The sequence below is a fragment of the Polyodon spathula genome, chromosome 13, assembly GCF_017654505.1.
Source record: "Polyodon spathula isolate WHYD16114869_AA chromosome 13, ASM1765450v1, whole genome shotgun sequence".
In the NCBI taxonomy this organism is placed as follows: Eukaryota; Metazoa; Chordata; class Actinopteri; order Acipenseriformes; family Polyodontidae; genus Polyodon; species Polyodon spathula.
The window spans coordinates 42,899,466-42,924,668 of NC_054546.1; the positions used below are offsets into that span (position 1 = coordinate 42,899,466).

At 37.3% G+C, this 25,203-nt stretch overlaps 1 protein-coding gene across 1 annotated transcript; it reads right to left on the bottom strand.

Annotated features, from left to right (window-relative positions):
* Nucleotides 1-328: 328 nt before the first annotated feature.
* LOC121326186 (iroquois-class homeodomain protein IRX-6-like) lies at nucleotides 329-6,031 on the bottom strand. The gene is made up of 7 exons (XM_041269383.1): nucleotides 5,837-6,031; nucleotides 4,112-4,366; nucleotides 3,518-3,627; nucleotides 2,798-3,108; nucleotides 1,795-2,421; nucleotides 1,323-1,433; nucleotides 329-839 (listed from the first exon to the last, which is right to left on the bottom strand). Exons 1-6 carry the CDS (start codon nucleotides 5,900-5,902, stop codon nucleotides 1,324-1,326), a joined length of 1,479 nt encoding a protein of 492 aa, XP_041125317.1. The 5' UTR covers nucleotides 5,903-6,031; the 3' UTR covers nucleotides 329-839; nucleotide 1,323.
* Nucleotides 6,032-25,203: the final 19,172 nt, after the last annotated feature.

Genomic DNA, 25,203 nt, shown 5'->3' on the forward strand with positions numbered 1-25,203 from the left:
TCGTTTGTTAGTCTCAGCAGTATGAAAGTGTTTGGTGCCACTTCTCATTAAATAAAAACATTATGGAAACCTTGTCCTCTTTCTTTTCTCCCTTGTAAAGTTCATTAATGCTCTTGACTGAATTATGACCTACTAACAGTGTTCCTTTTTTGGAGAGCCTAATAAAGCTGATGAACTCTGATGAACTTGCAACACTTTAAATCCGCTATCTGAACATTAAGCAGGGAATCATCACTCGGAAAACAAGGTTCTTTTTTCAATTTCTTTTTTTTTTTGTTCAAATTCTATAAAATATTTTCTTTTACATGACCAAGAGACTCATTTTGCAAAGTCGCATAATCGACGCATTATTGTAACACGCGTTACCCAACCCCTCCATTGTATATACATAATAAGACACAAAATAATTTGAAAATAAAGATACAACATCAAATACAAGTTTAAATTCTGACACACAGTAACACAGTAAAACACTGACATTTAACATAACAATTCAAATGACCACATGAGGTAAGAAGACGTTGACTCATAACAGGAAACAAAGTATTACCTAACTACAATACAGTGCATAAATAAGTATCTACTTTTAGTTGCTATCCCATTGCATCCTCCTCTTTTACACCTCCTGACAGTCAATACCATAAAGAATGTGCAAAGATGCCAGGGCTGCACGGAGCTCCCGGGGTGTCCGTTTGGAATCGTTAAAGAATGTGACAATGTTCATGGCAATTCGTTTAGTAGTTCCGGACTTCATCTCTCAGCTTCTCAGAAGATCATCAGTGCATACTTGAAGGCGTTACATACACTTTCCACCTTTTACTGCCCAGATCTCGTTCAGCCTGATAAAAGAAGGTGATACAAAACAATGATCGATCTAAACAGTCAAAAGACGGGCACAATATTGCAAAGATTAAACTACCATTAAGAGCAATACCCTATCCCATATCCTCTATATAAACAGACTGTAGACGGGTTTGATGTAAATCCATAGGGTTCGAATGGAGCTGTTGAGGTTAGGTACTTCTAACACATCATACAGTCACATTGGGACCCATAGTAAATGGTTTCCAAATAGGAAGCATCTAATTATCGAACCATGTTGAGTTCAGTAAACTATGAGGAGAATTGGAAGCAATAAATGAATACACCTAAAATCGGTACAGGACTGAATACAGATGAATTGAGTGCTATAGCAAAAAAGATACCTCTACTGCGGTGCGCATAGTGATAGGTTTTCTACGAGTGTTTGTGCCATAGTGAGTGATTATGTGCATTAAATATAACCACAGTGCTATGAGCACACGTCAGTAGTTCTCACCTACCTCACCTCTTCAGCACGGGCCTCAATTCAGTTATTTTGTCCTCCTGTTGTATTAGACACTCTTCACCGAGTTCTGTGTGTCCTTGGTCAGATTTCACATTTCTTGAAAAACCTGGAAACGTAATTTTATATTAGTTTTAAATACATTCAAATGAATACCTTTAATTCCAATCTGATCATAAAATACTCATATGTAACACCCGTCTTATAGTTGTGCATAGTTTTATAATGAAGTTGCCTTAACTTTTTCTTTAAATATACAAACGGCTACACAGGAGGTAAATAGACAGGAATAAAAAACACATACATAAGTAAACAAACATATAAATAATCAGGATAATACTAGTTATCATAATCTCGTTTAAAAAAAAAACCAAAAACAAAAACAAAACAAAAAAAACTGTTTCATATTTGAATACTGTGTAATTATGGGCAGAAGATATTACAGGAGGCCTTGTTCGCCACTAGCATACCTTCCATTCCTGACAAATATTGGCACGTGTCGGACAACACGGGATAGGAAGAACAATGCAACTGGAGAGACTCCTGGTTAAAGATGGAAGTTCTATAAACCTTTTTAGACTGTGGGAGGGCCTCGAAAGCATGCCCATTGGTAGACTGGCTCCTTGCTTCTTGCTGTACCCTTAGTTCGCTACAATGTGCGCCACTAACTGTAGAATGCCTTTCTTGGAGCTGACAGTCTGCATTTACGGTCCTTTCTTCACTGTTACGAATTCCTAAAATAACACCGGCGGCTGCAGTATGCGCTAAAGACCAAATTCTGGGTTTTTCTGATGTTTCATAATAACGAGGAACAATGCCAATGTTTGATGCTATGGTTGACGGTTTAGTTATTGCGTTTTCTAAAACACCCGGCGCCACAGACGACCCGGTCTTATTGCACGAAAACGCGTGGAAATGATTGCGTGTATTAGTCAAGCTGCAGTCCGTTTTCCGTGGCTCCGCCGTCATGTCTCGCTGGAGGCTCTGGTCTTGGTGAAGTGTTTTCTCACAGTCGCTGTCCAGCACTGAGCATTCCTCATCGTCTGTGTCATCCAGATCACTCAGCCTCGAATCACTCTCTTTACATTCTTTAAAATCTGGAGAATAGAAGTAATGACATACATTATTAATATCCGTTCTATATTGCACATGGCCAATATTTTAAAGGTTTCATAGACCCAATGTACCTATAATTGCAATATAATCAGCAATGCAATAATAATAATAATAATAATAATAATAATAATAATAATAATAATAATAATACTACTAATAATAATAAATAAGTATATACATATCATTTCATGCTTCAAGTTGCATTCACCCAAAAGCCCTATTTAGGAAAATCAGCAATTGTGGTCGATGCCTTTCCACCACCATCTGAAAATATAATGTTATTGAACAATTTAAACTGGGAAAACTTCATTTGATAACAGTGATCTAAAAAATATGTGAAATCAATGAATCCCATACCTTTGTCTAGGCTTTCCAGATCACAGTCATCTCTGTCTCTCTTTTCAAGGTCATCTTTCCTCTCGTCTCCAGGTTTGTTTTTTGGGGACCAGGTCATTTTGTTTTCCTTTTTCAGTCTCCTCCTGGCGTTGGCGAACCAGGTGGAAACTTGGGTCAGGGTCATTTTGGTGATGATGGCCAGCATGATCTTCTCCCCTTTGGTGGGGTAAGGGTTTTTCCTGTGCTCATACAGCCACGTTTTGAGTGTGCTAGTGGTTTCCCGAGTGGCGTTTTTGCGCCTGGCTGAACCATTAAAATCAATGGTACCACATCTAAGATTAAATAAATACATATATAAATATATACATAAATAAATATGAAAAGAAAGTGGTTATTACCGTGCAAGGTTATTAATCAAAACAGACTGCTGAGTGTGTATGCGATGCGTATTTTTTTAACACACTTATTGTTTATAAATGCACTTTTACAATGGAAAGTGTTATTTTAGATAGTGTTCCAAAACATAATCGTTTGACTTATTATTACTTCATAAGGCATGTTGTTCATACTGTACATATATCTATATATGACTTGTAATGCATTATTTGAAAACTGAAAAAGCCAATTTGCACTTTTCAATTGAAACGAAACACCGACCCTGTAACACCAGCACTGTACTGAAGTCCTGCAAGGGCACCGTTACACGAGAGTATTGACCTTACTCAACTCAAGAGAGTTTACCTGTCGTACTGGTACTGCCCCAGGGAGTGGTCGTAGGGGTAATAGGCAGCAGATTGCGCAATCCCCGAATGCAAACTTCCAGCGCCATCCTTAATGTCGTACTGAGGGTTCTAGAACAGCAATGATTCGAATCAGATAATAAAACATAATTCTCTCAAAAGACTGCCAGATGCATTAATACTATCAAAATTGCGTGACATCATTTTTAGTTTCATGAAAGTCATAGTTATTTATTTATTACTAACAGGTAATGCAACAACATCACATTCTACTGAAACAAAATAGCGTTTCCATTGGTGTTGAAAATATTTTTATAATGGTACTCCTAAGTATTATGATTATGATGGTTTGCATAGTCTAATTATGTTTAATATATTATTGCATAAGTCAAATCTACATTAGCCTACATTACACCAGACACTATAACAATGCGTTATTATAAAGAACGCAGCATTTTGTTAACATTCATGTTTTTCATGTATGTGCACTATTTTAAAAATTCCACATTGCTCTTATACAAAACAATACAACTTTCAGTGTGCCTTTGCTGGTTTGAAATCCGAAGTGTATACCTCGTGTAAATGCTCTACTCACCAGTGCTGAATAGAGAGTGGATGGGTCGGTGCTATAGGGGAAATAGTTAGCATAGTTCTGGCTGGCTGCTGCGTAGGAAGAGCCGTACAAGCCCAGAGCTGCTTTGAGCTCCGTTCGAGTGCTAGCCAGCAATCTGTTCTCGTAAGACGGGCAACAAAAAGCTGCTGCAGCGTGGGCTGTACCAGAAGAGCCATCGGGCAGAGACCTGCAGGCTGAATCACAGCAAGTCGTGCTGGGGTTTGCAGACATAAAAAACTGCATGAAGAGAATGTTAAACACGGTTATGATTAACAGACAGAGAAAGAGAGAGAGAGAGAGAGAGAGAGAGAGAGAGAGAGAGAGAGAGAGAGAGAGAGAACAAAATTAATAACATGGCCTATCATTTATTTGTATTCTTTATTAATTAATTTAATTTTAAGACTTAATTTTCAACTTTGAAACAGATACTTTAACATTTTGTTCTATAAAGAAAATATTTAAATACAATAACACTCTAAATAATAAAACTAGAAATATTTTAATTGAAGGATAATTGTTAAGTACCGGTGTGTTCACTATACCACTATGTGATTCCTCACTGCTGCTTGGGCTGCATCTTGCCTATTGGTAAAAATCCAACTTTACCTGATCTGCCTGACAATAACACTAACACCTGTGTCGGGACGTCATTTGCTAAAGAATATATAGACACAAAAAAACAAACAAACAAACAAACAAACAAACTATATATATATATATATATATATATATATATATATATATATATATATATATATATATATATATATATATAACCCTTACATCTGTAAATGTAAACGTCTGCTAAATAAAACGATTACAGAATACATTTGTTATTTAGACACAGATATAACATAAATATGAAATTACTTTTAAAAAACGACAAGAATGCAGAAGTGGAACGAAAACCAAAAGCTTTGAATCGCACGCTTTATAATAGTAAGCAAAACAAATCGGAAAGACTTTTGCATATTACTATTATAAAGACAGCATATTAGGTATGATGACATAATACAATTTCCATAACTCGTGTATGTAGTTAGCTAGAACTGGCAGTGAAAAGCATTTTATTTTTAATAGTGAATGAGTACAACACTACAGACTAGTAAGAATATATTTCTCAGCTTTCAGAGTGTATATATATATATGTGTGTGTGTGTGTGTGTGTGTGTGTGTGTGTGTGTGTGTGTGTGTGTGTGTGTGTGTGTGTGTGTGTGTGTGTGTGTGTGTGTGTGTGTGTGTGTGTGTGTGTGTGTGTGTGTGTGTGTGTGTGTGTGTGTGTGTGTGTGTGTGTGTGTGTGTGTGTGTGTGTGTGTGTGTGTGTGTGTGTGTGTGTGTGTGTGTGTGTGTGTGTGTGTGTGTGTGTGTGTGTGTGTGTGTGTGTGTGTGTGTGTGTGTGTGTGTGTGTGTGTGTGTGTGTGTGTGTGTGTGTGTGTGTGTGTGTGGTGTTCTGAAAGCTGTGAAATTAATGGAAATGCAGTTTATACTAAAACAAACACGACGTAAAGATAAATAGGGTTTTGTTTTTTTTTGCTGTTGTTTTTTTGTAATAGAGTGAAGTGGTCAGTAAAAAGTCCGAACTTTGCCCAAATATTGTCCTGCAGAAAATGTAATAAATACAGATCATTTATCTCAAATGAGAACTATGCATGGGATGAAACTTGAACTAAGAAGAACTAATGGAAGGTGAATGTTTCCCATCCTTACCTGCGAAGTGCTGTTGTAAGGATATCCAAACTGAGAGAAGGACATTGCTGCTCCTTTTGTTAACATCAGCAATATTTTTTCCTACTGATCGATTGTAACCAAAATGTACTTCAAATGCACCGCCACGACGTTTGGCGTTTTACTCAATAATATATGATTGCACTTAGAAATGTCTGATATCTACCATGCACGTCAGTGCTTTATTGAGTTTTTTGATTCTCACAAAAAGAAAGAAAGAAAAAAGAAAGAAAGAAAGAAAGAAAGAAAAAAAGAAAGAAAGAAAGAAAGAAAAAAAAGAAAGAAAGAAAGACCCTACATATTGTGCTTTTAGCTTAGCTTAGCTTAGAACGTAAGTCTTGTAAGATATAGTCTCCGCTTGTTGTATTATTTTCTGCTCTATAGTTCTTTTGCATTCATCCAAGGAACAGTATCTGCGTGACGTCATAGTAATCCCGAAACGACAGGACAGTAATAATATAACAATGTCTTTGCCAATCATATCTAGAATCACATTTTCTTTGGTGAATGTATCCTCCACGCCTGTATCATGGTGTTTCAATTCATTGCAGGACAAAAGCAGGCATCTCCAAGGATTTTGTAGATGCTCTTGCTTAACATTATTATAATTATAAATTGAGATGGGCTGTAAAGAAGAGAAGGGGGTGGGGCGGGTAATTAAATTGATTGTTAGTTACAAGAGTGGTACGTTTTAAGACTAAAATGCAGTCTCTCTCTCTCTCTCTCTCTCTCTCTCTCTCTCTCTCTATATATATAATTTTTTACATTTTTTTTAATTAAGGGATTTCTGTATACCCTGATGCAAATGTTTATGTTTTAAGTGCGATACATTGATACATTATCCAAGTATTATACTATAATACCCCCGCTGGTGGCCTTAAAACATACTTCCTAAGACCTAAGAAAGTGAAAGCGACCCTTAAATAAAACACATGAAGTGGGCCTGGCTGCCACACGCAAAGCTGGGAGAGGTATCGGTTCACATGGCAGAAGAGCTCTCACTATCTTAACCTCATCTGAGACGCAGCACCTAATAGTCAAACAAGATCCCCTCTGGGGTGTGTGTGTGTGTGTGTGTGTGTGTGTGTGTGTGTGTGTGTGTGTGTGTGTGTGTGTGTGTGTTCTGTTCTGAATGGGTTTTTGCCCCCCCCCCCCCTCGCTCCTCTATCCCGTCCGCTCCGTCGCAAAGGGGCCCCCCTAATTAATGATGATGATGTTTCAATTTTTCTCTATTAGAAACAGAAATGGTCCCAACAGAAATGAATGTGAAGGCTCTGACAGGTCAATGGAGGGGTGATTGATGGCTGCCTTGAGACCAGCGGCCATTACGAGCAATGCGTAATTGCATCAATTAACAAATGGATATGCCCATGTTTAACCAACCAGTTACACGCTGAAGATTTGCCTTTGAGGTGAAACCAGGAAAAAACCAATTGCAAGAAGCCATCCGTTCTGTTCTAATTATAAAGCAGGAGAAGAAATCATTGAGAATCGTGTTTCAATTAAGCACTTCTGCACAGATAGGCTACACAACACCTTTTAAAAATGTTACTGTTATTTTGGTCTTTATTGATGTGTGTGTGTGTGTGTGTGTGTGTGTGTGTGTGTGTGTGCTTCATATTCTGTTTGCTGTGTGATATCAATGTTTAGTTTCGGTATTTTAATTTTAACAAGTTCAATTTATCTATTTACCGCTTACTTTTTCTTTGCGGGCATATTTAAACTGACGTTTTATAACGATGGTCCAGATGTTCCAAAAACAACATTAATAATATAAACATGCCACCTTTATTAAGATTACAATCTATTAAAATCCCAATTCTTTTAATTTCATCATGTGGAACAACTTTTTTTTTTTTTGATAGAATGCACTTTACACGGTACGGGCTAAATCTAGATTCAGCTGGTCATTAAATGCGATAAATAGCAGCGGAAAACTGTTTGATTTTCTGTTAATTCTTGATGAAAAGTCTGATAATTTCACCGCGATCTTTATGCTGTTGCACGAGTCCTCTTCAAGGGGCGCTAGAACCCTGCGTGAAAGAAACGAGGGGAACAAATCACATATTTTGATAAAAAGACAGATTAATAGCATACAACTATGAAGCCTCATGTTAGTTATTTAAAACGAAATGGGATTTATGTCAATAGCAACTAAACGTTTGGGTTCATTTCACTTGCACGCTGACTGGTGCAGCTCCACAGTCACAGCAGCAAAAATACTCAATCCAATTGTACACAGGGACTGTCCTATAAATAAACACGTTGCTGTTTATTAAGTGCGACTGCCTGATGCATGGATAATATGAGCAGGATTTCAATAATTCAAATACTATCTGGAGACTCTCGCAGCCAAGTACCTACCGACTGAATGCATTTTCACTGCAAATAGATGCGTCCAAAAACCGCTTGCAGAATACTCCATGGAACCATTTCTAGAAAAACAGTGGAAGACAGTTTCAGAGGAAACATTTTCTTTCATTCGTGCATACCTACATGCAGCTGTCCTATAGGTAAATACATTCCAGATCCCTTCAAACAGATAATCTGAAATAAAGACAGCAAGAGTTGGACTTAATGTAAAATACGTTATGCTAATTCTTTAATGTAAATTAAAAAATATTGATGTGTAAGTTCGAAGCAAAATGGAAACCTTTAAATTACGATTATGACTATGCATTTTTTTAACATTGCAAATGACTTGAAGCCAAGATAGATAGATAGATAGATAGATAGCGAGATAGATAGATAGACATATAGACTGGACAGGACAGTATTTCAATGACAATATTATTGGAGTAAGTTTAATGTTACCCAGTTTTATTAAATAAAGCTGCCTGGTTTGTTTTTCATTTTTGATGACAAGTTAAACCAAGGTTAATATAGTTGGAATGGAATATTTCTAAAGACATGTTTCTGAATCTTTCTATCTAGCTGCTTTTCGTCTGTGTTAACGGTATAGCTGGATAGCAGACAGGACCGCGCATGAGTGCGTAACTACATCTGGACAGACTAATGCATTATTTATAAACAGCAGTCACTGTGGATCCAACTCAATACATCTCAAATGAACGCTAATTGTTTTGACTAACCTAACTGAACTATCTATAGGTTCTTCCTGCAGGTTGATATTGTGTATGTATTAAATACAGTAGGTCTTAATTGAAGACGCTCACACCAAATGCTGCATTTTAAGGAGGAAACATTCCAGCCACTGTAAATGTTTTCTAACTAACCCAGCACTCTATCTATCTATCTATCTATCTATCTATCTATCTATCTATCTATCTATCTATCTATATAATGCACATGAGAAGTAGATGTAAATATAAATAAAGCAGAAACAATACTTTCAATATTTAGTTATCTATGTTATTAATCATTTCCTCGTTTTTATGGTGCAGTTTAATCAAACGTCTAGACATGTCTCAATTTTTTTTGACACATTAAATAATCTTTGCCTTTCAAACATACATGTGCTGTGCCTCAGGAATGTGGGGCAGAACTGCAATTGAACTCTGTACCACACTGAATGATTGCAGATATGTTTTGTAAAAACAAGTAAAATTGTCACTATTAGACACCATAAAGTTCTATTTATTAATCTATAATTGCAAATAATATTTAAAGAGTAAGACACAATCATCCCATCATACTTCTGTCTGGCCTGAATGCCAATTAAAAGCAACAATTTATAACTGTGCTCCAAGTTCCCCTTTAATGCCATTCCCTGTCTGAAAAGTTAAAAGTGGGCGTTTTACAATTTATCATGACAATTGCAATGTATTTTATGAGCACATAAATACATATGTCAGTTTACGCAGTGTTTCTTTCATGTTTGACTAAAATGTATTTGAATTATTTACGTGGCAAGTACAGCAGTAACATGAACACCAGCGGTTTAAAACCCCTATAAACCACGCACATCACAGAACCAGAGGCAACAAAACCTACAAGCACTTTCAAATACATGTGCTTGTTTAGGGGTTTGCACCTTTTCTCTTAATGGTTAGACTGGAATTAATCAAACTTAAGAGGCTGTAACTTTTCAGGTTTAGTTGGTCATTAAATGTCTTGAAATGGGCAAACTGAAAACACGCCTGTACAATGCAGAGGTTTGAGCAGCAATTTGGTTGAGATTGCTTTGAATAATCTGAGAAAATAACTATCAAATATAAACGAAATGTATATCTGCTTAGTTTGCAGTGTTTATGTTGTCGACATGTGTAGATTCATTTAGTAGACTGGAAAATACAGTATGCATCCCACTACTTCTGTCTCTGTTCTGTCTATGTTAGTATAGTATACAATACATTTCAAAGTGTACTTGTTCACATCCAATGTGAAAAAGAAACAATCAGAGGACACTTCCCCTGAAAAGCGCTGAGCACACTTGGTAAGTGTACCACACTTCCAAGTGTATCCAGAGTGAAAAGGGGGTCAATGTGAATGCAGCTAGAGAGCTCTTGTAACAATGAGGGTAAGAGAGACTAAGGTTCATTATGTTGCCATAAATGCCTTCTCTTATAGCACATCGCTTATAATAAGTTAAATATTTGTTTAATATACTAGTGTCAAATGCACTGGGGTTGGATTTGTAAAAAATCCTGCACTGCACTATCTGCTCATGAATGGTAAAATGAACACTGCATTATAAACGGTTATTAAAGCAAGTGTTTGTTTAATTTAACACTGAAAAAAAAAACCTAAATGGAGATTTGTTGAATTAATAAGTAATTACAGAAGGAGCCACCAACAAGAAATAATAAAATCCAATAATTGAGAGCTAATTTGTGTTGTAAGTCATGCCTCGGAGGGAAAGCAGGGACTACAGTCTCCCTGGACTTCCTATTCTTAGTCTTGCAGTCACTGTAGTTTCATCTAAGAGGAAACTCAAACATTTCCTTATGCTAAGCTAACTAGACCTTACAGAATTATTAAAAAAAAAACTTAAAAAAAAAAAAAAAAAAACTTAAAAAAAACTTTATTGCTGCTTTATAGCTCATTTTATGCACTTAAGCGCTGCAAGGCAGGCTATACTGTAAACCTCTGTATAAATGTGACCTTGTGTTTAATGGTCACTGAATGTCTGAATTTAAATTGCTCACAATGTAATTGCTGGCCAAACTGCAAACTGAAGATAATTCTGTACCATGCTGAAGATAATGCTGTACCTTGGTGAAGTTTGACCAACCATTCGATTAAAGAGCAAATCATACTGCATGATAGAATCATGGTCCTGAACTAGTAGTTGTTTGTAACAGTACAGTATTTGTTATGAAGGACAAGCAGGAAAACTGTATTTAGCTGCAAAGGAAGCTAGCAAACAAATCTATGTAGCAGAATTTGCTAAACATGCAGGTGCCACTAATAAAAAGTGATTTTGCAATACATGATGGGACGGCATCCAGCACACTGCCCTTGAACAAGGCTGTCCGGTACTGTGCTAAAAGTCTCCAAAATCCTACATTGCCTTTTGTAAGAGATAGAGCTGAAAATAGTCTCAAGATATTGACTGTCAGACACTCAAGCACTTAGATATGACAGGAGTACTTAGCCTGCAGAAGAAGTGTTTCAGAGAAGAGCTCTGCAGGGCAAGTGTGAGGAGAGCAGCTTCAGTATGACCTCCACACTCACAGACAGTATTTCAGTGTTACAGTCGAGCTGATGAATGATAAGCCGAGGAGCACGATCAGGGCTTTGAAAGGATAAATCAGTGCAGCTCCCTGCAGTGCTTGAAGGCTGTTTGCATCAAATCAGAGACGTTTCTATAGGCTTTCATTCTTATTTAATGAATTTCACAAAATGGTTGCTGTTTTTTTATTTATTCATAAAACAGATCAGGGTTTTTATGAAATACTACTACAACTACTACTACTACTACTACTAATAATAATAATAATAATAATAATAATAATAATAATAATAATAATGATAAAAACCCCTGCTAGTTTTGAAATAAGCAATCTCATTATTGATATATTCCCGTGAATCTGTATGGGATCCAAAGTTATTACAGAAATGTTCATTCTTGCTGATGTTCATTCTATGCTCCTTTTAATGTCTGTATATTTCAGTGTTACTAACATTGCATATTGTTCTGCAAGCCAGTAATCAGAGGATGATGATGCATGATGTATCAGAGAATGCTTTACCGGTTCATACATTCGGCATGTCTAAAGTGACTCTGATAAAAGTCTGAAGAAAATGGCTAATGCTAAGCAAACCAAAGTATTTAAATGGATCTAAAAGAAAGAAGAATAAATATAATCACACTTTCAGGTAAAACACACGTTCATGGCAATTTTGAGTACATAGCTTTGAGAATCTATCCCAAAATGGCAAGAGCAAATATCAACAGATGTAGGTTGTTATGGGTATCCAGCCGGCCACATTGGAAGCCATTGGTTATAGAAACACCAGGGTAAATAATGATGTGCTGGCAATATGTAATATGCTGTATCTGTAATGTACGATGTTCTCTATAGGCCAGGCTGTGTGCCTCTGTGAACTCACTTCTCAGGTTACCCGGGCTGCCCACAGGCTCATTATTAGCCCTGTCTGGGGTGCAGAAGGGAAGAGTACTTTCCTTGCATCATCAACCCGCAGCTTTCTGTTTTCTTAAATCAGTAGCTGTTACTTCAGTGATGACATTATCACAAATGTTTTGCAAACATTGCCTTTTCAGTGTTTGTCCAAAGTTTCCAAAAGAGTGGGTTTGGTGGTAATGGTAAAACATTATTTTTGTTGCATAAACAAATAAAGGGCTTTGACTCACTATAATTGAGTTAGATTTCCACATGCTAGTATTTTCCTTGAGTCACAAAGTACAATACATGTTGATTTAATACTTCCTTAATCTCTCAGGCCCAGATTTACCCTTAATGCAAAGGATACCGCAGTCAAATGTACAGCTTACAGTATGCATTTACTGTGCTATGGTTAACTAGGATTGTAACCATGCTTTACCATACTGTACCGTACCATGCTTTCACTATCATTTTACTTGATTTGCTATCCTTTGCTTTTCTTATATTCTATAGTATACCAAAGCGGGTATGGCTACAGCTTACACACTTCTCAGCTGTAGTGATATTCATTCTATAATATATAGAGAGTAGAAAATGATAAACCAACCTGTCAAATAAACAAACAAAGAGAGCCACCAATTAGTCCCCTTTACTGAGGTCATCTTCTAAACCGGACCGTCATACTGAGGGCTATCTCATCACACAATAAGCAGTCGTGGTATTGAGAAAAGCCACTAAGATGGTTTCCAGACAGTTATGTTGGACAGGAGTACAAAGTCCAGGTCTACATTGGGGGTAGTTATAACAAGTCCATTCAGCAAATATTCCCCGAGATAGAGCAGTACACCAAGCAACACAGCAGGTGTCAATCAAACGACTCTCCTGGAAACCTTACTTTTCCCGCGCTCTTTTTTCTGTTGGTGATTGCTTTTGAATTTTCTTATTTCATGCTGCTTTTGCTGTAGTGATCTTCTAGAAACTGGCTTTTCATTAGTGAAGAGCAAACAGGATTGATAACTACGTACCCTTCTGTAATAAATACAATAATGTACTCTCAACTGTACATGAAAATTCTTTGAATTCTGATCCACAATGACAGGTACCCCATCCCTTGTAAAACACGTGCTTTAAACTTGGTTACTGCATTTTTCCAGGACACTATATGTTTGTTTTATTTTTTTTTTATAAAGAGATCAGCATTCTGAAACCTAAAAAGAAAATAACAACACATACAGTGGAAGCCTGTGTAGGCAGCAGAACGCACCTAGCCTGGCGCTCCAGTGTTCTTCTCCAATCCAAAGCGTGGAGATACAGAGACGTGTTTACGATGACATAAAACATGTACATCATTAAATAAATTAACAGGGGAGAGTCTGTAATCTCTGCTAAATTGGAAGAAGTGCTTCTGATGGACTTGTTCCTACTGTTTCCTGTGTAGGCTCTTCCAGAATTCGGACCATCTGTTCCTTGTTGTGGGTGGTTAAGTGAAAAGTGCTGCCAATACAAATAGCTCTGCTTGATGTTTGTTTGCATAAATTGTTTTGAAAGCTTCACAAGGAGTTTTTTAGGGATTACTAGCAGGGGTAGGAGCGAGTGGAGAAGGACGAACAACAGCAAGTTACACGAGGCGTCTTTTATTCTTTATTATTCTACGGGCACAGAAGCACTGCAGTGTGGTTTTAAGATCATTTTTTTAATCACAATGAGATGTCTAGCTTTTCTATGTAAAATTATTTTGAGATGTACTCACAAATGCATCACAAAAATATACATTTTTTGCATATCTAGAATAAACTACATATTTCCCAGATAAACTTCCCTGATATGGATGAGTGTAATGGGATAAGCTTTTTAATCAGGGTACACAATTACCTCACTTAAGCCAGTTACATATGTAATATCAGAGGCATCAAGGATTACTCCCAAAAAACCCCAGCAGCCTTTTTGTAGACTTCATTGCAATTGAATGCAGAAAGCAGTCTTTGTTAGACATGAGGTTTACTGGGGAACCCTGATTCAAAGCACTCTTTCCAGGTTTTTCCAGACTGGAAACAATCAGAGTCATTCAATCCTGTAGCAGTTTCTGAGCTGCACTCAGAGCTACTGGCTCAGATTAGCTCTAGTTAATTCAGAGGCCTCTACAGTAAATTGTGAGCTTGATTCAAATACACACCAGTCTGCCAAGATATGGGATCTGTATATTTCAGGTGTTTATAGCAACTGCCAAAAAACTACATTGAAGAAGAGGGAGATTTGTCTTGCTCCATTTGATATGACAGCACTGTGGTATTTGTTTTATATAGGGGGCGCCTCCACTCCAGGGTAACCCACAGATATCTTACACATCTGCTGTTGGGTGTGGAAGTATCAGACACAGATATCTTACACATCTGCTGTTGGGTGTGGAAGTATCAGATTGGGGTTCTATCTCCAATACGTTTTGCTCTGTCTAAGCTTCCTCAGTCAACTAGAACATGTCAACAGAAAACATGGGGTGGGAATTCTAGCAGATATTTAATCTAACTGGTTGCACAGCCCTGTGCAGCAGTGCCTGTGGTACTGTATAATATGTTGTGTTGTTTTAATTGCTATTGGTGGATGGGCTAAATGTTGTTTGTTTGTTTGTTTTGTTTATACACTATTATACCACAGTAAACACTTGTTACTGTTGCTTTCCTCAATACGTCTGTGCTGGAATTTAAGGCTTCATTACAGATTACACTGTCGACATGGAATGCGTTTGCATGCTACAATGGCGGCAGGGGTTAAGAGAATATTTTCACCAAATTGAAAACCGTACCTCATGTCTTTGCAGTGGTAATCCTTTGGTTTAAGCAAACTGTACCTCATTGCTTTGCAGTGGTAATCCTTTGGTTTAAGCAAACTGTACCTCATTGCTTTGCAGTGGTAATCCTTTGGTTTAAGCAAACTGTACCTCATTGCTTTGCAGTGGTAATCCTTTGGTTTAAGCAAACTGTACCTCATTGCTTTGCAGTGGTAATCCTTTGGTTTAAGCAAACTGTACCTCATTGCTTTGCAGTGGTAATCCTTTGGTTTAAGCAAACTGTACCTCATTGCTTTGCAGTGGTAATCCTTTGGTTTAAGCAAACTGTACCTCATTGCTTTGCAGTGGTAATCCTTTGGTTTAAGCAAACTGTACTTGGTTGCTTTCATCTCCAGGTAACTCGTCTTGCAGGGCATAATTCAGAACAGGATCTTATGCAGATTTACAAAGAGGCCTCTGAGCTTGACATTGCTTCGGCAGTTGAAGCACTTCTGCTGATGACAGTTCACTTGTGGAGGCCTCTGTAATTCATTTGCTACACAGACACTAAAGGTCCTATGATGACCTGCTGGAAATGCATGCCAGATGCACCCAAACATACCCTTTGTATGTTTTACTTCATTTCAAACACTTCTCCTGGCGCTCAACTCAAAGAGCCTGTCAGTCACGTCACGCTGCAGCATTTAATGAGACTGTATTACCGTGTTTGATGAAACCTTTAAGTTCCTGTAATCATCCTCAGCCAATGGACTGAATCTGTACCTATTTGTTATGACAAGATCATGTTTGCCTGATAACAGATAGGCTGCTTATGAATGTGACATAAGGGAAGCACTGTTGCCCCCTGACCAGGTGATCATGTTGCTTGTTCTAAACTTGCCTAAATGAAAACCTTGGTTAGCACCTCAATCAAGCTTATTAAAATAAACATGCATGACCTGCAATTTGTAGTTTTAGAAGAAATACAATTAGATAATGTTCAATACAGATGAATAAAGGAAAATAAAACCACGACCAGCTACATGGTAAATGACATCACAAACGCATTCATAGATTTAAATTTAAATAAGTGAGTGTAGTTGCCGTGGCATCAAAAGCTTGCAAGTACCTCCCCTGATTGTTTTTAAACACATTCCCTTGACAAAGGCATGCTAAACACACTGAAATGTTGGGTATATATATATATATATATATATATATATATATATATATATATATATATATATATATATATATATATATATATATAGTAGATGTTGTTGTACTCTCCCCCCCCAACCCCCAGGGGGGGGAGGGGGGGTGGATTTTAAGAGTACCTATTTTGAGGGCAAATCCCGGAACCTTGGTGTATAAAATGTCACTAAGATTTGTTAAGGAAATATCATATGAATCATATATTGAGAGAGTGTGCTGTCCTTTGGAAAGATTGCTGGAGCCAAAAACTCTCTTGCCCTTTAAAGTAGGCGTTACAAGACTGGAAGTAGACTTGCATGAAACATCAAAGCTCTTATTAGTTTTAATATATAATAAAAGGTGAAATGATACCCCATTGGTTGCAGTACTTACTGGATATTGTAAACTAGCTCTGAACATTGTTTCAGCTTGACCTCTTGACCCCGGCTCATGACGTTAATTACAATATCAAATTTCCCAATGGATCCGAGCCTTTTTATCATTAGTGCTAATTTTCATGCTAAATGCCAGGTTATATGGACTTCCGGACTCTCTTGTTTCTTCTCTGTTTCTCGCAAAGTCTTCATGTACTCAAATCAAAGTAATTGAGTCCTTATATTATCCTTGAAAACTGATACCATGTTTTGAGTAGTTTAAATGGCGCAAGAGGTCAACTAGAACCAGTAGAACATGCAAGGGCTTTAAATCTTAGCAAAGCGAGCATGCAAGTTTAATAATGTACCCCAGATTATATATATATATATATATATATATATATATATATATATATATATATATATATATATATATATAGATATATACACATGAGCGAGAGAGAAACTGGTATACTATAGCTCATTATGATGGATCAATTGATCAACAAAATAACACTAAGGTAACAATAGGTACAATAACAATGACATATGAATAATTATTATTATAATTAGTTTATAAACCGCCCATCGAAACAAGGCGATACAGCTTTACCGTGCTTTTAAACTAATTTCCATTAAAAAGCTTTGGAATTCCATAGCATTAAAGCATTGATATTGAAAGTGTGCTGTCTTATTTTTTAATTTTTTACATTTTTTTTTACAAAGCAAACAAATGTGTGGCTGATTAAAGGAAAATCAGATTCCGCTGAATCACAGTCAGTAGAGTCTTTGCTGCTGAAGGCAGTCAGTTGATCAGTGTGAAAATGTACGCTATCAGTTGCTGTGTCCCTGGCTGAAACGCACAGTACTGGCTAGAGAGGTAGTGTCACACTCTCCAATTATGTCTCCCCATTGCTGTGATGCAGATGAGGGAAACAACAGATCATAAAGAAGAAAAAGAAATAAAGAAGAAAAAAGGGTGACAGTTATTTTTAAACTGAACATGTACAGCACATAAAGTTATAAATTACAACGATAAAGTTAAATTACACTTTTATATATAGTATATTATTATATATATATATATTACATATATAATTACATTTTATATATATATATATATATATATATATATATATATATATATATATATATATATATATATATATATATATATATATAATGATTATTTACTTTAAATCAAGATGATCTTCTATGCCTTTTAAATGATCTTAAAGTAGATTATAAGCTCTTAGAGAAACAGCACTGAACGTGTGACCTTGACACATGTTTCTGTAATACAAGACCACGCACTATTAGGTAAATCTATAGCAAAGCATGTCCTCTCATGTTTGCATTAAGATGGGTTTTTGGGGTGTGTTTCGTCTGACCGCTTTTGAAGTTTCTCAATTTGGAGGTTATAAAACTGTGTTAAATCAAACTAATTTTGACTGTCAAGAGGCCATCAGGCATATCGGACACAGAGTGATTAAGACTAGCTGATTTGGGTTGGAAGGGAGACTGTAGTGACAGTGGACTTGCAGATATATCTTTTTCAGGCAGAGCTTTCAGGATTTCTGATACTGACGGGGCCAGGCTGTGGAACTTTTAAATGGCAAAATTTAAAAGACTTGAAAGAGTGTTTGATGATATACATTCGCCTATTTGCTTTGCTTATCCCACTGTACAATTTTAAATACAATCCATAGTACATTAAAACCTGTCTAATCCAGTCCCTCTATAAACCAGCATTCTGTATAATTTGGCATCATTTTTGGCCTCTTTTGTAATCCGGCATGATTTGTAAGCATTGCTTAAAATCAATGTAAATCTGACTGTGCAGTCCAACACAGAGTCATGTGCTTTTTCATTCTAAATTTGCAATTAAGAATGTTGAATAGAAAAAAGTAAAGTAAAAATGAATACAACCCTTGAATTACAGGGTTCTTTGTCATTGCTAACTGTTTGGGGGGTAGAGTATTAGATTTGACAGTAACTCTGTAATCCAGCACCCTGTTTGATCTCACACAATTTTCTAGTCCCAAGCGATGCTTTTTTAAAAAATTGCAATGCATTTCTGTCTTCAGTTTGTATTGTTAATTGTTTTGTCCATACAAACCATGTGTCCAAGATCAGACAGACTCTATAGAGTTTCCTCCTGCTTCTCAGTGTAGCGTTTTTCTCTTGAAGTACCTTCATTCAATGTAATCACATCTAATCCCAGCGCTGCAGTCGCTGGGAACAGCAGGCTGGCCTGTTCCTTTGCTGATCTGTCAGTTTCCTGAAAAGCAAGAGTTTGAGCCCCGATACACTGGTACATGTGGGAGGACCACGCTGTGATTTTCATTAACACTTCAGAGGACGTTCTTAAGTTTAAAGGGGTCAGAATTCTTGACCATGGTACCACTCAAAGAAAATAGTACCCCCTCGTTTCACTTACCAAATCAGTTTGCATCTTTTATGGAACCAAACCATTACCATGCTGCTTCAGTATCCAGCCTCAACTATTAGGACTTTCTGAAAGTCTGCTGTTATTCTTCAAGTGGAAATTATATCAGCTGGTGAGTGGGTCTGTATATGGTCATCTTGTTCCAAGTGGAAGTCAAGTTACGATATAAGCCATACTCTCTCTCTCTCTCTCTCTCTCTCTCTCTCTCTCTCTCTCTCTCTCTCTCTCTCTCTCTCTCTCTCTCTCCGGAAGGCAGCAGTCATATCTTTGAGAATGAGATTTCACCGCATGGGACAAACAAGATAGCGGGATTAAAGATACACTTCCTTTTGCTGTTCACACGCTGTTTACCAGCGCCGGGCTTTATCTGTGCTAGTCAGTGCTTTGGACTTTTTAATTCAATAATCATGGAGCTGGACTGGACTGGACTGGAAAAGCCACAAGCTGGAGGCCCCTGCCTTAACATAAAAAGCATGCCAGTTACTCCCTATGCCCCCTAAGGTCTCAGGACTCCCTCTTGGCAGTGTAAATCCAGCCATAGGCTCTAAATGAATTTAGGTCTACTGTTAACGCTGTAATACCTGAACCGGCTCATCCAAAGGCATGTCAAGATCAATGCCCCCAGGGTCCCTGTCTCTCAAACTTCTCCAGAAAAGAGACTGGAGAGAACAGAATCTGTGTTGATGATGATAATGATGATGATGATTATTATTATTTATTATTATTATTATTATTATTATTATTATTATTATTATTATTATTATTATTAAATCGTCTTTTATGGGCAGCTTCACTCATCCTGAGCAATTATCTGGGGAGCCGCTAACAAGAGCCTCTAAGCCGGGTCAGATCAGACTTGTAAGTGTAAATGCTCAAAACGACAAACAGAACCACCTCAACTCGGCGTTGTCAACGTTCAAAATAAAAGGGCACCACCCCCCTGAGAGTGTGGAATGAAATACTCACTGAATCCCCCCCCCACCTCCGCGTGACCTCTGCTTCCTGGAGAGAGAGGTATCACACGTCTGCTTTCCCTCACAGCTTTCCGAGTGAGATCCCTGACCATGGTTGTGTGGGAATACAGTGATAAAACCTGCTTTCATTTCTCACCCAGAAAAAAACTAAGGAAAACAAAAACCAGGAAAGAATGGTCCTGCTAGTCTTCAGCCAGTCGATAATCCTGATGGGCTTGGTCTGTCAACTGTACACTGATTGCAGCTGCTAATAAAAGAGCTATTGATTGGCACTGGTTCACAGTGGCCTATGCAGAGTACAGTTCACTCTAATATTATTCCAACATCAACCTTTTCCTGTTGCCAGGCCTTTTAATGTAATAAGTTATGTCACCGTGACAAGAAAGGTTTAGTGTTTCTATACATTTTTTTTTTTTTTTTTGCAGTCGAGAATTTGAGAAGGACACTGTTCACTGTAAGCTGTGCCTACTGCTCGCTTTCGTGTTTAAAAATGAAACTTGGTTATATGATAATACATTCATTATTGATTTTAATAGGATGTTTATCGCCTGCCAAACTTATTCAACTTGAGAAAAAGTGGTAGCTCACAACATTCAATTAAGAAACCTCAATATGAATGAACTGAAAACTCTAGTCACTGAGACTAGACTATTAGTGCAGCCCCCCCACCTCATATAAAGATTCACCAATTTGATTTTATTTTAAAGCGCCACTACAACAAGACCGAACATGGAACATTAACAGTGAGTGATGAGTCTGTTAATTCAGAAAAATAAAACCATGCAATTAAGTTATATTTTTCAAGTCTTCTTAAACACCCTCAGTGTGTTTTTCTTTTTCATTTTGCAGCATTAACATGATTTGCTCTCCTTTAGTTCATTAGAGGATGGAGGAAACGCTTTGAAAATATACCGCAAAGTGTTAATATAAAAAACCCTTTCTATCAAATAAACTGCACCCCTGTAGTAAATATGTTTGTGTGCTGTATTGTTTTAAGCCTGGTCGCGTGTATGTTGTTTTTTGTCTGAAAGAATACAGTACATAGTGTGAAAATGTATTGTGCTAACAAGACTTTTAAATTTTTTTTAAAAAGAATAATACATTTTTTTTTCGCCAGCAACAGAATATGTTTCTTTGTGGTGCAAATCAGTTGTGTCCTTATTCCCTGTTCTGAATTAGTTTTACGTCACAGAGAGGCTAGGGAACATCTCCCACACATAGTTTATTTGCACTTTGAAGAGCTTATTAACCGCCAGTCATTTTTCATGAGAGATGCATTAAAAAAAAACAAGGAGCAATCTGACTCCACTTGTTTTGTAATTTCCATGTGGGACGATCAAACTGTGACACATTGTGGTGCTAAAGCAACACAAATGGAGAAATATTGTTGGAAGGTGCATTTGATCATGTGAAACTTAATGTCTGACTCACACTCTGGTCTTGCACAAAAATAAATACATGCAAAGGGAGTCCTGAGCGTTGCATCCAGTAAAGGCGCTCTTCTTGGAGTGCAGGATGGTCTCAGGATGGTTCAATTCCAGGCTACTCCACTGTCGACCATGGATGGGAGCTCCAGGGTGTGGTGCACAATTGACCGATTAGGGGAGGGTGGGTTTGGTCGGCCAGGGTGCCTTCGGCTCACCGCGCACCGACAACCCCTGTAATCTGGCCGTGCACCTGCAGGCCTGCCTGTAAGCTGCCCAGAGCTGCGTTTTCCTACGACGCTGTCACTCTGAGGTGGCTGCATGGTGGGTCTGCAGTGTGTAAAGAAGCGGGCGGCTGATGGAGGACAGCGTGTGCTCGTCTTCACCCTCCTGAGTCAGCGCCAGGGTGGTAGCGGTGAGCTGAGCCTATAAATAAACTGGGAGAAAATGATTTAAAACAAACAATTGGAAACTGCTAAATTAAAAATTAAATTAATTTTATTTTTAAAGTAAATGCATGCAGACTTCTGTGGAAGTGCTCCAAATTCTCTTATTTATCCAAACCTGCGCTCTGCAAAATTAATTATTTCCATGAAATATTCAATGACCAATACAACTCATTAAATTTAATCAATAAATGCGTTTGCCTAAAAAGGAATGCATGCATAAATGAATATGTGCAGTACAAAACCAGCTGTGATCATTTTATATCATTGGAAATCCATACCATTTTGTAACACTGTAGATCATATTTATCTCTTTTAACCTTTTATTGCTAGCTGCTATTGATTTTTCTTTCAGTATTTACAACCAAGAGGTCGACGCATCCACATGCTGTATGCATATGCATTTTCATAACCGTCACAAACAGTCTTGGCTGAGAATAATGCAGCAGAAATGAATGAGATTACTTGAAAATTCTTCCGAAATAAAGCTCTCAACTCTGGGGGATATAGAATAAGAAATTAAAAACATGTATAGTTAACCATGGTAAATTGCATTTGCATAATAACTGAGCAGTTGCTCATTATGCATTTCCTGTTCTTAAATGTGCTTTTCTGTGCAGAGCCAAGCTTGGCAATGCGTCTCCATGCTGTGCACTGCTGCTCAACGATAGAGACACCCCAGCAATGGCAGAGAACTTGCCCTCTAGTTGCTTCAAACACAAACGTTGTCAAAAGGCTTCTATAATGAGAGAAATTGAGTTGCATGTTTTTAGTGTCAAAAAGTGATGACTTTTAATCAGGTTTGGTTCTGAGGCCCTGGTGCAAAAGATTTAAGGATCCAACCCACTGCCTCAATCGTCTCAAAAGGATTTTCACTGAGTTTGTCAGGCCTGGCTTCCAGCTCGCTTTGAGTTTTTTTTTATAGATTCTAAGCACTAAACAGCCTTCCTCATACCATTCAAATCATGTGACAATATGACCTTTCAACTCTGCTGGCTCCACCTACCCTACATATACTGTAGTGTATTGAGTGAGAGTAGGTAGGTGGGGCTAGAGAGTTGAAAAATGTTATACCATTGCCACCCTAATTCTGCCTTTGAATTTAATTTGGAGTTGTTTTAACACCGCTCTCTCTGGTTATCATTGACAGCACTGTTAGATTTACTCAGTCTCTGCTTAGCGTTGTGATTAGCAACACTTATCGTATCTTCCACATTTAGGGAAATGGTCTTCCTTTATCTTGGCTGATTCTACAGAAGTGGAGGATTTCCTCTTGTCAGCTGTAAACAAGGTTGCATTTTGAACCTTCAGCCATTAATCTGCAGTCGCCTCGTGACTGGTTAAGCCACGCCCTCTGGTTGTTAGTTTGTGGAAATGTCCAAATGTAGAGGGATGCCATCAGTCTGGTTTTTATCAGGAGCGCTAAAATAAAAAGGTGTGTGGGTGTGTCGGTGTGTGTGTGGTGGTGGGGGTTGGAGGGGGGGGGCATTGTACGATGTCTGTCAGCATCCCTCTTTAGATTCCGCTCTGGGGCAGGGAAAGCGATTGCTATTGAAATGCACAGGATTTGTGCATCATCAAATAATGACTTATTTACTTGCAAGGCAAAAGCAATATGCTTAATCTTTCTTTTTTTAGTCTGGTATTAAGAGAAATTACTTCAATAAAGCTGAATTATTCAAAGTTAGTAAAATGAGCTCCTTAAGCTCTGAGCCTCAGAGCATCGCTTCAGTGTTTCAAAAAAGAATTACGCTGCCAGGCTCAACAATTACAAGAGGATGATAAATATTTGTCTTATTTTGACGTTGTAAAATTGACACTTTTTTCATTAGAACCGCTTTTACTTTTACTGAGGAAATCTGAAACTGTAGCACTACAATAATATAACACCTTTATCATAATAGAACACCTTTTGCTTTTGTGTTGAAATTTTGTCCCTAAAAAAACCCAAAAAGATAAAACACAGCAGGCTGTAACTCATTTCAATAACAAGATGAAATCATGTTTACTTGTTTGCTTTTCGAGAAAATTCTGTCACATTTCATTTGAAAGGTCGTCTTATTATTTGTTAAGAGCTAGCTTACCAAGGCAAATACTTATTGTTCATGTTCTGGTGATAGTTAGTCAATACATAGTAACATATTAACTATGCGAAAAAAGGAGGTATCACAGCGACCCAATCGTACCTCAATTGCAAACTGGTCACGAAACAAATTCAAGCGTCATTCAATATGCTTCATCCCATTTCAATGATATGTTTGACCTTTTTCTAGGTTAAATAAAAAGGTTCTAAAATAATAAATAGCAAAAACTATTTTTAGTAGGTTGTTTTTTGTTTATCTGTGTATCTAAAAGGATCGTCAACTCTGACAGTGGCGAGGACGAGAGATAATATGCTGGTGCTAATAAAATTTGGTTTTTAATTCTATACTAGTGCTAATAAGACATGATTTTTAAAACTTTGTTTAGTACACTTTAAAATAAAGCTGGGTTTATTTGAGGCAATCCAAGCAGTGACGTATTGGGGCATTGTTTATTTTATTTGGTTTTAAACTTTGACTATTATTGAATCCTAAAATTAGAGTTGATAAACAGAAATAGCCCACGATTGTAAGCATCTCAGTTTCCTTGAAGTGCCTTCCCATGGCATATAGGTTTAATTGGAGGACCATAGCAAGATTCTTGTCTGTCTGGTATTCATCAGCGCGTTTAATTCAGGACCGTGTAGAGGTTAATATGTTAATGAGCTTAAATGACAACCTACGAAAAAAAGGGGATGTTATTATATTTCCTTGCATAACTTTTTTTTTCAAAAATTTACAAAGCAGTCTATTTACAAAGAAAATGTACAAAGCAGTAAATCTAAAAGCAGTCTGCAGTCTTGCCAACAGGTAATAAACACCTACCCAGTCTGTTTATTGTCAGTATTTTTCATGTTCCGAAACTTGAATTCGGGTCTGTTTGGGTCTGTGGGCACAAAAACAATGTAATATGACCTTCAGTGATTCTGAGCATCTGCCTGCAATGAAGCTGTCATCTTAACTTTTCATTCTTGCGTTGTTAAAAGTACATTGGGGTGACAAGAAAATATAATGAGATTATTGTTTAAATGTTTTAATATTTTTTGTGACAAGTCCATTCTTTTTCAGATATGAAATTAGAATTAAACTAATATCATATCTGTAGTGTATCTG

Excerpts from the sequence above, each read along its gene's own strand:
- LOC121326186 (XM_041269383.1), bottom strand. The coding sequence starts at position 5,902 with ATGTTAACAAAAGGAGCAGCAATGTCCTTCTCTCAGTTTGGATATCCT. Across the intron at positions 4,367-5,836 it reads CTTACAACAGCACTTCGCAG|TTTTTTATGTCTGCAAACCC; the intron begins GTAAGGATGGGA and ends CTCTTCATGCAG. Across the intron at positions 3,109-3,517 it reads GGGCAGTACCAGTACGACAG|ATGTGGTACCATTGATTTTA; the intron begins GTAAACTCTCTT and ends ATTTAATCTTAG.